This window comes from Nomascus leucogenys, chromosome 8 (assembly GCF_006542625.1).
Source record: "Nomascus leucogenys isolate Asia chromosome 8, Asia_NLE_v1, whole genome shotgun sequence".
NCBI lineage: Eukaryota > Metazoa > Chordata > Mammalia > Primates > Hylobatidae > Nomascus > Nomascus leucogenys.
In genome coordinates, this window is record NC_044388.1 from 79,979,101 (window position 1) to 79,994,614 (window position 15,514).

General features: G+C 49.1%; 1 protein-coding gene across 1 annotated transcript; it reads left to right on the plus strand.

Moving 5' to 3' along the window:
* The first annotated feature begins 12,320 nt into the window (after window positions 1-12,320).
* Window positions 12,321-13,340, plus strand: LOC100603183 (histone H3.3). Its single transcript, XM_003263372.3, has one exon. The coding sequence runs from the start codon at window positions 12,406-12,408 to the stop codon at window positions 12,814-12,816; it is 411 nt and encodes a 136-aa protein (XP_003263420.1). The 5' UTR covers window positions 12,321-12,405; the 3' UTR covers window positions 12,817-13,340.
* The last annotated feature ends 2,174 nt before the right edge of the window (window positions 13,341-15,514 follow it).

Sequence of the window (15,514 nt, forward strand, 5' to 3'; positions counted from 1 at the left end):
CGCTCCTCACTTCCCAGACGGTGGGTGGCCGGGCAGAGGCGCTCCTCACTTCCCAGACGGTGGGTGGCCGGGCAGAGGCGCTCCTCACTTCCCAGACGGTGGGTGGCCGGGCAGAGGCGCTCCTCACTTCTCAGACGGTGGGTGGCCGGGCAGAGGCGCTCCTCACTTCCCGGACGGGGCGGCCGGGCAGAGGCACTCCTCACTTCCCAGACAGGGCGGCCGGGCAGAGGCGCTCCTCACCTCCCAGACGATGGGTGGCCGGGCAGAGGTTCTCCTCACCTCCCAGACGGGGCAGCCGGGCAGAGGCGTTCCTCACTTCTTCCCGGACGGGGCGGCCGGGCAGAGGCGCTCCTCACTTCTTCCCGGACGGGGCGGCCGGGCAGAGGCGCTCCTCACTTCTTCCCGGATGGGGCGCCCGGGCAGAGGCGCTCCTCACTTCCTCCCGGACGGGGCGGCTGGGCAGAGGCGCTCCTCACTTCCTCCCGGACGGGGCGGCTGGGCAGAGGCGCTCCTCACCTCCCAGACGATAGGTGGCCAGGCAGAGGCGCTCCTCACTTCCCAGACGGGGCGGCCGGGCAGAGGCGCTCCTCACTTCCCAGACGATGGGTGGCCGGGCAGAGGCGCTCCTCACTTCCCAGGCGGGGCGGCCGGGCAGAGGCGCTCCTCACTTCCCAGACGATGGGTGGCCAGGCAGAGGTGCTCCTCACTTCCCAGACGGGGCGGCCGGGCAGAGGTACCCCTCACCTCTTCCCAGACTGGGCGGCTGGGCAGAGGTGCTCCTCACTTCTTCCCGGACAGGGCGGCCGGGCAGAGGCGCTCCTCACTTCTTCCCGGACGGGGCGCCCGGGCAGAGGCGCTCCTCACTTCCCAGATGGGGCAGCCGGGCAGAGGCGCTCCTCACTTCTTCCCAGACAGGGCGGCCGGGCAGAGGCGCTCCTCACTTCTTCCCAGACGGGGTGGCCGGGCAGAGGCGCTCCTCACTTCCCAGATGGGGCGGCCGGGCAGAGGCGCTCCTCACTTCCCAGACGATGGGTGCCTGGGCAGAGGCGCTCCTCACTTCCCAGACGGGGCGGCCGGGCAGAGGGGCCCCTCACTTCTTCCCGGACGGGGCGGCCGGGCAGAGGGGCTCCTCCCTTCTTCCCGGACAGGGCAGCCGGGCAGAGGTGCTCCTCACTTCTTCCCGGACGGGGCGGCCGGGCAGAGGCGCTCCTCACTTCCCAGATGGGGCGGCCGGGCAGAGGCGCTCCTCGCTTCTTCCCAGACGGGGTGGCCAGGCAGAGGTGCTCCTCATTTCCCAGACGGTGGGTGGCCGGGCAGAGGCGCTCCTCACTTCCCAGACGGTGGGTGGCCGGGCAGAGGCGCTCCTCACTTCCCATACGGTGGGTGGCCGGGCAGAGGCGCTCCTCACTTCCCAGATGATGGGTGGCCGGGCAGAGGCGCTCCTCACTTCCCAGACGGGGCGGCCGGGCAGAGGCGCTCCTCACTTCCCAGACGGGGCCGCCGGGCAGAGGCGCTCCTCACTTCCCAGACGGGGCCGCCGGGCAGAGGCGCTCCTCACTTCCCAGACGGGGCGGCCGGGCAGAGGCGCTCCTCACTTCTTCCTGGATGGGGCGGCCGGGCAGAGGCGCTCCTCACTTCCCAGACGGGGCGGCCGGGCAGAGGCGCTCCTCACTTCTTCCCGGACGGGGCGGCCGGGCAGAGGCGCTCCTCACTTCTTCCCGGACGGGGCGGCCGGGCAGAGGCGCTCCTCACTTCTTCCTGGACGGGGCGGACGGGGCGGCCGGGCAGAGGCGCTCCTCACTTCTTCCCGGACGGGGCGGCCGGGCAGAGGCGCTCCCCACCTCCCAGACGGGGCGGTGGCCGGGCAGGGGCTCGGGAGGCTGAGGCGGGCAGAGCACTCGGTGTCAGGAGCTGGTGAGCAGCGTGGCCAACATGGCGACCGCGTGCCTGTAGCCAAACGAGAAAAAGCAGGCAGCGGTGGCGCGCGGCGGCAGTCCCAGGCAGTCCGCGGCGCGGGCAGCAGCGAGCTGAGTAGATTGCAGCCTGGGCCACAGAGGGAAAGAAAGAGGAAAGAAAGGAAGGAAGGAAGGAAGGAAGGAAGGAAGGAAGGAAGGAAGGAAGGAAGGAAGGAAGGAAAATATTCTTTTATGCACTCTTTAGTTATCCCCACCTGCCCAGCTCCCTTATTAGGTCAAGACGTTTTGACTAAATTATCTGCTTCCCTGACTATTCCTAGGCTACAGCCATACCTCATTGCTGCCCTTTTCCCCAGTTCAAAGCCTCTCTTGCTTTCACTTGGACTGACCCTGACACCCATCAGACTCAGCAACTTACCTGGGCTGTACTGCGCAAGGCTTCATGGACAGCCCCCATTACTTCAGTCAAGCCATTTCTCGTGATATAATTTGTTTCCATCCATCTGCTTCTCACCTTATTGAATATTTTGACAACCTTCTATGTTATAGCCCCTCCTACAAATCTTCCCAACAGAACACTCTTTTGTTCCTCTAACATCTGTTCTCAAAAGGACATCGCACATTCCCCTCCAAAGCCCAAATTTCTTCCTCATCCATTACCTGTCTTGACATAATTCTTCATAAAAACACATGTGTTCTCCCTGCTGATCGTGTCCAGCTAATCTCCCAAACCCTAACCCCTTCTAAAAGCAACAACTCCTTTCCTTCCTAGGCATGGTTAGGTACTTTTGCCTTTAGATACCTAATTTTACCATCCTGACTAAACCATTACATAAACTCACAAAAGAAAACCTAGCTGATCCCATAGGTCCTAAATCCTTTCCCCACTCCTCTTTCCATTCCTTAAAAACAGCCCTAGAAGCTGCTCCCACACTAGCTCTCCCTAACTTCTCCCAACCCTTTTTCATTACACACAGCCGAAGTGCAGGGCTGTGTGGTTCGAATTCTTTTTTTTTTTTTTTTTTTTTTTTGAGGCACCGTCTCACTGTCTTTCAGGGTGGAGCGCAGTGGCGCAATCTTGGCTCACTACAAGCTCCGCCCCACTGGCCGGGTTCATGCCATTCTCCTGCCTCAGCCTCCCGAGTAGTTGGGACTACAGGTGCCCGCCACCACACCCGGCTAATTTTTTTTTTTTTTTTTTTTTGTATTTTTAGTAGAGACGGGGTTTCACCATGTTCACCAGGATGGTCTCGATCTCCTGACCTCGTGATCCGCCTGCCTCGGCCTCCCAAAGTGCTGGGATTACAGGCGTGAGCCACCACGCCCAGCCGTGGTTGGAATTCTTACACAAGGACCGGCACCGTGCCCTGTAGCTCCTCTATCACTCCCAACTATTCTTGTTCTGAAAACCTGCTCTACCAGATTTCATAATTTTTATTTTACTTTGTGGAAAATTCATTATTCCTGCCTCACAAGCCCAGTCTATTCTCTCTTCCCTTCATGACCATTTCCATGTAGGATATAAGCTTCTGGCTCATCTCCTACAGCCCCTCATTTCCTTCCCATCATGGAAATGCATCCTTAAAACCATAACTTCTCAATGCTCTGCCTGCCATGCCACCAACCCCCAAGGTTTTCTCAGGACTCCTCCTTTTCCTACGCATCAGGCTCGTGGATTTACTCCAACACAAGATTGGCAGATTGACTTTACTCATATGCCCTGTGTCCGTCGGACAGCCAGCCTGATCTCTTCTCTTCCTCCTAGAAGTCGCAAGTACTCTCCCCTACTTCCTTTAAACTCACTTGCATTTCTGAAGAACAGTAATAACCCTTACGAGCCTAATACATCCCTTCATTCTATTAGGTCTATTCATCCTTACCCTACATTTTGCAACAGGGCTTTACGCAGTCACCCCCACTACTTGGACTGTACCCCAAAAACTGGTCATCCCTACTATCTTCTATCTAGTCATACTCCTATTCACCATTCTCCGCTACTCATTAATGCCCTGCTCTTGTTTACTCTGCTGGTTTACACTGTTTCTCCAAGCCATCACAGCTGATATCTCCTGGTGCTATCCCCAAACCACCACTCTTGACTCCCTCTTGGAGTTGTTAGATGATCTTTGCTGGCAGGGGACCCTCCAATACTTTCACCCTGATGAAGTTCTGTTCTTTGCTTTTATACTCACTCTTATTCTCATTCCCATTCTTATGCCACCCTCTGCCTCTCCCCAGCTATCTCCACCACACTATCAATCTCTCTCTGTCCTAGCCATTTCTAATCCTTCTTTAACAAACAATTGCTGGCTTTGCATTTCTCTTTCCTCCAAAACCACTGAGGCCTCGACTTACTCACTGCTGAAAAAGGAGGACTCTTCATATTTCTAAATGAAGAATGTTGTTTTTACCTAAATCAATCTGGCCTAGTATATGACAACATAAAAAAAAAAAACCCTCAAGGATAGAGCCTAAAACTCACCAACCAAGCAAATAATCATGCTGAACCCCCTTGGGCACTCTCTAATTGGATGTCCTGGGTCCTCCCAATTATTAGTCCTTTAATACCTGTTTTTCTCCTCTTATTTGGACCTTGTGTCTTCCGTTTAATTTCTCAATTCATATAAAACCACATCCAGGCCATCACCAATCATTCTATATGACAAATGCTGATTCTAACAACCCCGTAATATCACCCCTTACCCCAAAATCTTTCTTCAGTTTAATTTCTCCCACTCTAGGTTCTTACACCGCCCATAATCCTGCTCGAAGCAGCCCTGAGAAACATCGCCCATTTTCCCTCCATACCACCCCCAAAAATTTTCACCACCCTAACACTTCACCAGTGTTTTGTTTTGTTTTACTTATTAATATAAAAAGACAGGAATGTCAGGCCTCTGAGCCCAAGCCTGCACTTGTACATCCAGATGGCCTGAGGAAACTGCAGAACCACAAAAGAAGTGAAAATGGCCAGTTCCTGACTTAACTGATGATATTACCTTGTGAAATTCCTCTCCTGTACAATGAGTCTCAGAAGTTCCCCACCGAGCACCTTGTGACCCCCACCCCTGCCTGCAAGAGAACAACCCCCTTTGAGTGTAATTTTCCACTACCTACCCAAATCCTGTAAAACTGCCCCACCCCTAACTCCCTTTGCTGACTCTTTTTCTGACTCAGCCCACCTGCACCCAGGTGATTAAAAAGCTTTCTTGCTCACACAAAGCCTGTCTGGTGATCTCTTCACACTGACACACTTGACAGTTTGCATTTATTAATCAAGGAATTTCAGACTTATCCCTGCCAAATACTGTAAGGTGTCAAAATTTGGCATAGGGGCTACAAAACTATAAACCTAGCCCAAAATGGAATAATCTTTGCTTCTGTGGCAAGGCACAGTGGCTCACGCCTGTAATCACAGCACTTGGGGAGGCTGAGGTAGGTGGATCACCTGAGGTCAGGAGTTTGAGACCAGCCTGGCCAATGTAGCAAAACTCCATCTCTACTCAAAATACAAAAATTAGCCAGGCTTGGTAGCGGGTGCCTGTAATCCCAGCTACTTGGGAAGCTGAGGTAGGAGAATCTCTTGAACTCAGGAAGCAGATGTTGCAGTCAGTTGAGATTGAGACTGAGATTGAGCAGTGCTCGTAGAGCTGCAGCCCTGGCTCTGCAGCTGTGGTTTGGGCAGCTGCAGCAGACCAGGGAGCTCCCACCCCAAAGCAGAAGGTCAGGGCTCCCACGGGCTCCATGGAGTGTGTAGCCCCAGCCGTGCTTCCCTGCTGCAGCCAGCATGATGGCAGCAGCCACTGCCATCATTCCCCTCTCTGAAGAGGTATACCTAACTGCTGTTAGTGTAGAGATGATGGCCACTCTTAACTGCTTCATGCTGAGAAGGGATGTTGTTTTGGGAAAATGACAGTCAGTTCTCTCTCTCAGAGGCCTGTCTAAGGGTCCCCAGTACAAAGGAGCCATTGTCCGAGTCTCCATTTTTATGACCATTTGGAGTTTGAAGACCCATCCCTTGTTTCTTCTGAGCTGCAGTCTGAGGTCACTGGTTGGTTCACCCTACAATTGTTAAAAGCTACAAATAGCTCAAAAAAAAACTTCCTTGAATATGAAAAACAGAACACAAGAATCAGCAGTGTTCCAAGCAAAAAGCAAAAGTCAAAAAAGATTAGTCTTCCATTAGTACAGTTCACCCAGTCAACTCCCGATTATGGTCTCTAAAGTTATCAGAAACCTGCACTCAAGGGTTATAATCCATCCTTTAAAGAGGATCACACAGGCCGGGCGCAGTGGCTCATGCCTGTAATCCGAGCACTTTGGGAGGCTGAGGTGGGCGGATCACGAGGTCAGGAGATTGAGACCATCCTGGCTAACATGGTAAAACCCCGTCTCTACTTAAAATACAAAAAATTAGCCGGGCATGGTGGCGGGTACCTGTAGTCCCAGCTACTTGGGAGGTTGAGGAAGGAGAATGGCGCGAACCCGGGAGGCGGAGCTTGCGGTGAGCAGAGATTGCGCCACTGCACTCCAGCCTGGGTGACAGAGTGAGACTCCATCTCAAAAAAAAAAAAAAAAAGAGGATCACACAAAACAATTGTCTATGAATGTCAAAATATTCTGGGTAATTACAGTCAAAAACACAACTGACAAAAAAAAAATTGGTCATCTGTGATTTATAATAATCTAACACAATAACCCTAATTATGATTGATAACACAAACTGAGACATGAGAACTTTAGAAATCCCATACAATAATGGAACATGCATTAACATTTTTCACTAAAATATAACCTGAAGATCAACCATCACCTTATTTCAACAATCCTATGTAACTAAACATGTCAAATAATCCTGTTTACCTCTCCTCTGGATGCTCCAGGGGCCCTCTGTTGCATCCAAAAGTCAGGGGTTAGGAGAGACAATTTTGAAGCTATGAAGGCTTAAAACACTTAATAGAAGTTCAGGTTGCTGTAAGTCATCCGTTTAAATGACTCAATTATTTTTTTAAAGCCAAAATCTTTACTCATCAAGTGTGAAGATGTAGTTTTCCAAACAATCTGTCCCTTGTCCTTCCCCTATTTTTTCGATAGTTTATTCACGAGGCAAACAAAAATCTTTTTCAAGAGAGAGCCAAAATTTCACCCTTAGCAATACTCTACTTTTTTTTTTTTTTTTTTTTTTTTTTTTGAGATGGAGTCTCGCTCCGTCACCAGGCTAGAGTGCAATGGCGTGATCTCGGCTCATTGCAACCTCCGCCTCCCAGGTTCAAGCAATTCTCCCACTTCAGCCTCCCTAGTAGCTGGGACTACAGGCACTTGCCAACATGCCCAGCTAATTTTTGTATTTTTAGTGGAGATGGGGTTTCACCATGTTGGCCAGGATGGTCTTGATCTCTTGACCTTGTGATCCGCCTGCCTCGGCTTCCCAAAGTGCTGGAATTATAACCATGAGCCACTGTGCCTGGCCTGCATTACTCTACTTTTAATGTCAACCCTGATCATTTAAATGAAACCTTATAGATGATTCTGTTCCATCTTAAGTTTGATCACGAAGTGAGATTCTTATAAACCTATTAATAACCCTTTACAAATTTTTTTTTTGAGACAGAGTTTTGTTCTGTCGCCCAGGCTGGAGTGCAGTGGCGCAATCTCGGCTCACTGCAACCTCCACCTCCTGAGTTCAAGCAATTCTCTGCCTCAGCCTCCCGAGTAGCTGGTATTACAGGTGCCCATCACCACACCTGGCTAATTTTTGTAATTTTAGTAGAGATGGGGTATCACCATCTTGTCCAGGCTGATCTTGAACTCCTGACCTCTTGATCACCCCCCTTGGCCTCCCAAAGTGCTGAGATTACAGACATGAGCCACTGTGCCTGGCCTACAAATTTTTGTTAAAGAACATGTCAGTGCTTCAAGAAAACCATGTGCTTTTATTCTGGTGTTCAATTTATGGAAAAAACAAATAATACCCCTTTGAATTTAGTCAATGTATTCACATACAAGATTCCTTTTACAGATTAATTTTTATAAACCTATAACTTGTTTGAACTTTTAGCTTTATCTTATCTAACTTAAACAATTCTTTAACCCTTTAAACTAGGCAAAAATTTACATTCCCATGCCTTCTTATATTCTTTCACTAAAGACACATTTTACTTTCCTTACGCCTTGCATGCAAATCTATTTTCAATAGTCTCCATTACATATTATAATGGTAGACAAATATAAAATCTAGAAAAAATGTATGCTGACAATTTTGAAGGACTTCTCTAATTTATGAGCCCTCTTTTACTTATATGCTTATAACAGTAAGTGTACATACAAATAAACACATCTAGACATGTATTTACACACACAAACTAAGATCCAATAGCTTAGTTTGGATCCATGGAACCCTAGCCATGAGATAGCAATACAAGCTCACAAGTTTTACTTCGTTTGCCCTAGTAGATAATCCAATGAAGGCTGTGAACCAAAATTTTGGGTAAAGCAGTTTCCATGGTAATTTGATGTAAAGGCCAAACTCCAGACTCCAAAGAACACTGGGGCCAAAGAGCACCAAAGGAGAACATCACACATTAACCAGGCCCCCTGCTTAGAACAACAGCACAAAAGCCTGGATACATGCAATGCCATCCCACTTTCCCGTTCAACAATAACCTTCAGATTCCATACAATACTGGGGGCCAAGCAATATTGCAACTGTGAGAGAAAAGTCTAAGGAGGGTTCAGTACTAGACCTCAGAATCTTTGCCAAGGGCATCCTCTTTGGAGAGGGAGATGTCTGGAGGATCCCCTGGGGCATCCCCCTTTGGGATCCAATCTTGGAGTGTCAGATATCTCTGACCTTAGGTGGGCACCGGTGCCACTTTACGTTTTCCCCCCAAAGGCAATGGCCTAACTATGAGCCTTACAAGGCCACACTTTCCCATGCTTTCCATTCCACTAGAGTGATAACCATGAACTAAAAGGCATTACAGCTTTACTATTCTTTCAAAATATTTGATCTAAGTGCTATTTTTCTTTCTTTTTTTTATTTTTTGTTTATTTTTTGAGACAGAGTCTCACTCTGTCACCCAGGGTGGAGTGCAATGGCACAGTCTCGGCTCACTGCAACCTCTGCCTCCTGGATTCAAGTGATTCTCATGTCTCAGCCTCCCAAGTAACTGGGGCTACAGGCACAAGCCACCACACCTAGCTAATTTTTTGTATCTTTAGTAGAGACGGGGTTTCACCATGTTGGCCAGGCTGGTCTCGAACTCCTGACCTCAGGTGATTCACTCACCTCAGCCTCCCAAAGTGTTGGGATTATAGGCATGAGCCACTGTACCAAGCCTAAGCACTATTTTTCTTTTTATTTTTCTTTTCTTTTCTTTTTTTTTTTTTTTTTTTTTTTGAGATAGAGTCTCACTTTGTCACCCAGGCTGGAGTGCAGTGGTGTGATCTTGGCTCACTGCAACCTCTGCCTCCTGGGTTCACACCATTCTTCTGCCTCAGCCTCCCGAGTAGCTGGGACTACAGTTGCAAGCCACCACACCTGGCTAATTTTTTGTATTTTTAGTAGAGACAGGGTTTCACCATGTTGGCCAGGCTGGTCTCAAACTCCTGACCTCAGGTGATCTGCCCGCCTCAGCCTCCCAAAGTGCTGGGATTACAGGCATGAACCATCGTGCCCAACAGTGCTATTTTTCTTTAAGCCAATCAGTTAGAGCTCTTTTATATAAACATCACACATGACACACATATATCTACACAAACGGAGATCCAGTAGTTGTAAGATTTTTTGTATGCCAATCTGTTTTGTTTTATTGTTTTTGTTTTGTTTTTTTTTGAGATGGAGTCTCACTCTGTCACCCAGGCTGGAGCTCAGTGGCACGATCTCAGCTCACCGCAAGCTCCGCCGCCTAGGTTCATGCCATTCTCCTGCCTCAGCCTCCCAAGTAGCTGGGACTACAGGCACCCACCACCATGCCCGGCTAACTTTTTGTATTTTAAGTAGAGACGGGGTTTTACCATGTTAGCCAGGGTGGTCTCGATCTCCTGACCTTGTGATCCACCCACCTCAGCCTCCAAAAGTGCTGGGATTACAGGCGTAAGCCACCATGGCCGGCCTCATGTGCCAATCTCTTAATTGCATTGCTGGCCCTGGGGTGGAGCCCTTCAAGAACCAGGGCCAGGAAAACATAGTTTCTGTGGTCTAATAAGTAGGTGTAGCTGGAAGATTAAAAAAGAAATTTGAGAGGGATCCATCCACCTCTAATCTCTGAGGCTCCATCAGGAAAACTGAGGTTTTTCCCAAAAACAAGTCAGTGGCACCTCCTCCATTTTCCCAAGGAGTCCCAGGCCATCTGAGGTTAAGTTGGGGCCCCTCATGTTGCACATAAAGAGTGGCAAGACACAAATGGAGAATTCAGTCGACTGAGAAGAAAAAACCTTTTCCCGAAAACAAGATCCACAAAGGGAAAAGACATAAAGGTCTTTTACATATACCTATAGCTTGGATATCCATGGACATCTACTTTTAATTAAGCTGACTTAACTAACACTCCTTTCTTAAGAAGTCCTAAGTCTCTTATTACCCAACTTCAGCCATGCCATGATGGCCAACACTTCTGGCTTTGAACTCATGGAGGAGTAGAGAATATAGTGATTTTTATCATTCCTGCAACCAGAATGCATACAGAGAAGCCAGAAGTCCAACTGGTAAGAATTTTTACCCTTTTGCTGCCATTCAGGCTTCTGGGTTTCCTTCCCCCAAGCCATGGAGCCCTATCGACTCTAAAGTCCTGTTCAGTGATTTAGGATGTGCCCGCAGAGTGCAGGCTGAAAATGATTGGTTGGTTACCCATCTGGAAAGAGGGGAAAAAGGCATCCTTTGTTCCTTTCTCTTCCCAGTGAACACCTGGGGTACATGACACAGAGCAGAAAAGGCATTCCTCTTTCTTTTTTCAAGCTTATATACCTGAGTCCTGGCAACCTGTTCAAGTCCCAACCATGGGTGCAAGTGTGACCTTCATCCATGAAGTGGGAGGCTAGTCAACAGGAATATTCACACTCACCTGAGCAGAGCCTAAGCCTTCCACTGTCAGTAACCTTTGAGTTCCCTGGACCTTATCTATGCCATGGATGCAAGCATGACCTCCATCCATGAAATGGGAGGACCTAATTAGCAGGAATTAGTCATACCTGCACTGTGCCCCTCAACTCCCGCTGTCATCTACCTCAGGTCTAGTGTTCCATTCCAGGGTTTCAAACTTAAGCTTGGGACAAAAAAGTGCCTCTGGAGGGTGGATGAATCCTTTAAATTAGTCCCAGATGGTCCTCACCAAATTGCAGCTAGCAACTGTCAGGGGCTGCTCCTCCATTGCCTCCCTATCAACAGCAGGTGAAGCTGTGGGGCCAGGTCCTCCTCAAACAAGGGAAATAAAGGGAGTCCCAGGAACTGGGGACCTAGCCTAAGAAGGTGACAATTAATAGGCTGAGCTTTTCCTGAGACGACCCTCACAGTCATGCTAACAGAGGAGGGGGTCTAGATTGGAGAAGGGGCCTAGATTGGAGAAGAGAACTGAATGGCCCACTCAAGTCCAGGAGGAAGTCCATCCTCCTTCTCTTGATCCCCTAAATCACCCAGGGCTCCAGGATGGCAATAGCAGTCTGAATCACCAAAGTCAGGGAAACGAACCCTGGGACCCATCAGCCCTACTGTACCATTTGGGAGACCAGCCCTGGACCTGGCAGCCCATGTCTCAGGGACAGCTAGCCCTCCAATGGTTTGCCTTTACAGCGGTCAACAGGTACAGCTTAGGAATTCTGAGGTTTGTGCAAGGTGGCTGTTAGAGCCTTTGCCTTTTTCTTATGTCTTCTTGCTCTCTCTTGGGCTTCCTGATCTCTATTGTAAAAGACCAAGGTGGCCACTTTCAGGAGGTCCTCTAAAGTATTACCTGGTCTTATGGCCTTTTCTGCAGTTTCCTCCTGATATCAGGGGCTGCCTAAGTAATGAACTCATCCCCTAGGACCAGCTGTCACCCTATTGAATCAAGAGATCGGTGTGTTTTACCAAGACCCCTCTTAGCCTTTCTAGGGAGGCAGTGGGACTCCCATCCAATCCTTGATCTACCATGGATAGTCCAGTGCAATTGAGAGGCCTAGGCCCATTCCCAGGCAAGCACACTAGTATGCACACCTGAAAGAGTTTCTTCCTCCATTCTCCCATTTCATCATTGGGGTCCCATTTAGGGTCCTCCAATGTTACTGCTATTCTTCCAACTAGATAAGGCTCCTCCCCTTCCCTGGCCCTATGCAAGATGTAAAGCTCACTCCCAAAATTTTTTGCCAGTTGCCAAGAATGGCCTGCTTTTCAGCATTGGTCAGGGTTTGATTCAAAAGTAACACGGTGGCCGCCGTCGCTCTCCAACGCCAGCGCCGCCTCTCGCTCGCCGAGCTCCAGCCGAAGGAGAAGGGGGGTAAGTAAGGAGGTCTCTGTACCATGGCTCGTACAAAGCAGACTGCCCGCAAATCGACCGGTGGTAAAGCACCCAGGAAGCAACTGGCTACAAAAGCCGCTCGCAAGAGTGCGCCCTCTACTGGAGGGGTGAAGAAACCTCATCGTTACAGGCCTGGTACTGTGGCGCTCCGTGAAATTAGACGTTATCAAAAGTCCACTGAACTTCTGATTCGCAAACTTCCCTTCCAGCGTCTGGTGCGAGAAATTGCTCAGGACTTTAAAACAGATCTGCGCTTCCAGAGCGCAGCTATCGGTGCTTTGCAGGAGGCAAGTGAGGCCTATCTGGTTGGCCTTTTTGAAGACACCAACCTGTGTGCTATCCATGCCAAACGTGTAACAATTATGCCAAAAGACATCCAGCTAGCACGCCGCATACGTGGAGAACGTGCTTAAGAATCCACTATGATGGGAAACATTTCATTCTCAAAAAAAAAAAAAAAAAAAAATTCTCTTCTTCCTGTTATTGGTAGTTCTGAACGTTAGATATTTTTTTTCCATGGGGTCAAAAGGTACCTAAGTATATGATTGAGAGTGGAAAAATAGGGGACAGAAATCAGGTATTGGCAGTTTTTCCATTTTCATTTGTGTGTGAATTTTTAATATAAATGCGGAGACGTAAAGCATTAATGCAAGTTAAAATGTTTCAGTGAACAAGTTTCAGCGGTTCAACTTTATAATAATTATAAATAAACCTGTTAAATTTTTCTGGACAATGCCAGCATTTGGATTTTTTTAAAACAAGTAAATTTCTTATTGACGGCAACTAAATGGTGTTTGTAGCATTTTTATCATACAGTAGATTCCATCCATTCACTATACTTTTCTAACTGAGTTGTCCTACATGCAAGTACATGTTTTTAATGTTGTCTGTCTTCTGTGCTGTTCCTGTAAGTTTGCTATTAAAATACATTAAACTAAAAACAAAACAAAACAAAACAAAACAAAACAAAACAAAAGTAACACGGTGATCCTTCCAGGAGAGCTCAAATACTTCAGTTAAGCTCTGGAAGGCCTATATACACCCTTAAGGGCCATCTGAAAACCTGCCAAGATCCCCCTTAATTTGCAATAAGCCCTGAAGAGAAAGGGGGACTTGGATCTTAATGGGGCCATATTCACCAGGCATCTGTTGTAGGGGCAGTTGAGACTGGGACCTGCCTAAAACCAAGATTCCTAGGCTGGGATAAGCTTGGGAGAACCAGGATAGGAAGGAGTGGAGGGGATTGATTCCCCTGCTGGTGGTAACTTTGGGGTTTTCTTCCCCAGTTCTCTGGGATTACCCCTTGCAGTCTCTCCTAAGATGGCCACTAAGAGGGCTGAATCAATGCTACAATGTTGGCAATGGTCTGGGTCTGCAAGGGAAAGAAGGCCTGCACATAAGGGACCTTGGACAATTTGCCCTCATGTTTACAGAAAAGCTTCCTTCCTAAGGCAATGGTTCTTTTCTGTGCCTCAAGGTGCTAAGTTGGCAACCAAGTAAATTACAAGAATGTTTTCACCACAAATTTACTTACAGATATGAAGGCACACTTTGCTTCATCTGTGCTACTCTAAACCTTCCACTTTATACTTTTGATGACTAAGCAAAATGCTCATTCTGCCCAGTAATATTTCTGGTTTGCAACATTTTTAACATTTAACATTGTGTATAAGATAGGAACCCCCAAAGAAAGAATGATAGGAAAGACTGGAGGTCCTAGTGCCAACACCCTAATGGATGGTCAGGGACTGGAGTTAGTCCAGGGGCATTTGGAAAACACCGAGGTGTAGCCTCAGCCAGATACCCTCAGTTGCCCCACGGCCTCCTTCTGGTCCCACGCAACAGCTAGACCTCTGTGAAGGGAAACTATGTTGGAATGAAAACCAACATTCCCACAACTGAGGGTGAGGGGGGATTGACAGTGTCCTCCCCAGCAAGCCTGTCCTCCACCAGCCACACTAGTCACTTTTAACTGGCTAACAGAGAGAGGCCTGGTATTTTTCTTTCATTTTGACTATTGTGGAGTTTAGAGACTCTGAAAAAAAGAACAGAAAGATTTGCTTTTATTCACCCTTCTGCAGACCCCAGACAGCCCCCAAAATTTTACAGAATCTCTAGGGTGTCAATTTTTCTGGCTGGAAACCTCTTTGGCTGTGGTGTCTTTGCCTGAGTTCTTGTCCTGCATACAGAAAGAGTGAGGTACACAGATAAGTGAAGGGTGAAGAAGAAGAGTTTTATTTAGTGTTGGAACAGCTCAGAGGAGTGAGTAGCTCCTCTCTATAGGCAGGTCGTCCTGACGAGTGTTCAGCTCTCAGCAGAGGTGAGGCCCTGGAACAGGTGGCTCCTCTTTGCAGGCAAGTCATTTGGATGTCTCTGAGTCTCTGAAGTTCTCAGCAGAGACAGTAGCTCCTCTCTGCAGCAGGTCCTCCCATCCTACTGTCTCTCTGCCCTCCTTGTCCTCTGGCAGTCCTCTGCCCTGCTCTGTCTGAGCCCAGGGCTTTTATGGACCTCAAAGGGGAGGAAATGCCTGCCAATTGGTCCATAGGTGACCATGAGCAGCCATGGGTGGCCCAGAAATGGCACCACGTGCCCCCACTCTGGTCTGTGGGACTGGCAGCACAGCCCCGTTTTCAAGTCCTCCCTGGTCTGAAGGTAAGGCCTTACTGGGAACCCATCCCCTTCCACTCAGGAATCAATCTGCCTCCCATTGCCATTCGTGGCCCCAGGGCTCAACTCCAACCCCCACTCCAAGATGGGAGCAGGAGCCAGGAGGGGAGAGAGGCCAAGAAATGGGAGCAGAAACCCCTGAACCCACAAGGATTGGGGTCCTTCCTGGGGCCCCCGAGGATGCAGAGACACCCAGGTCCTCTGCCTGGGAGGGCAGCAACAGCCACACCGGGAGCTCCTGCCCTGCCAATTTGGAAGGGGCGGGACTCCCACTAGTCGCCAGCTCCTGCCTGCTTCCTGGAACAGGAGGCCCAGGTCTGCAGCCCTGTGTGCAGTGGCTACAGCTGCACCAGGTAGGGCAGATCCTGCCTGTTCCCGCCTCCCGCAAGAGCACAGGGAGGCTGGAATACAAAGCTGCAGTTTGGGTGGCTGTAGCCCCGCCCA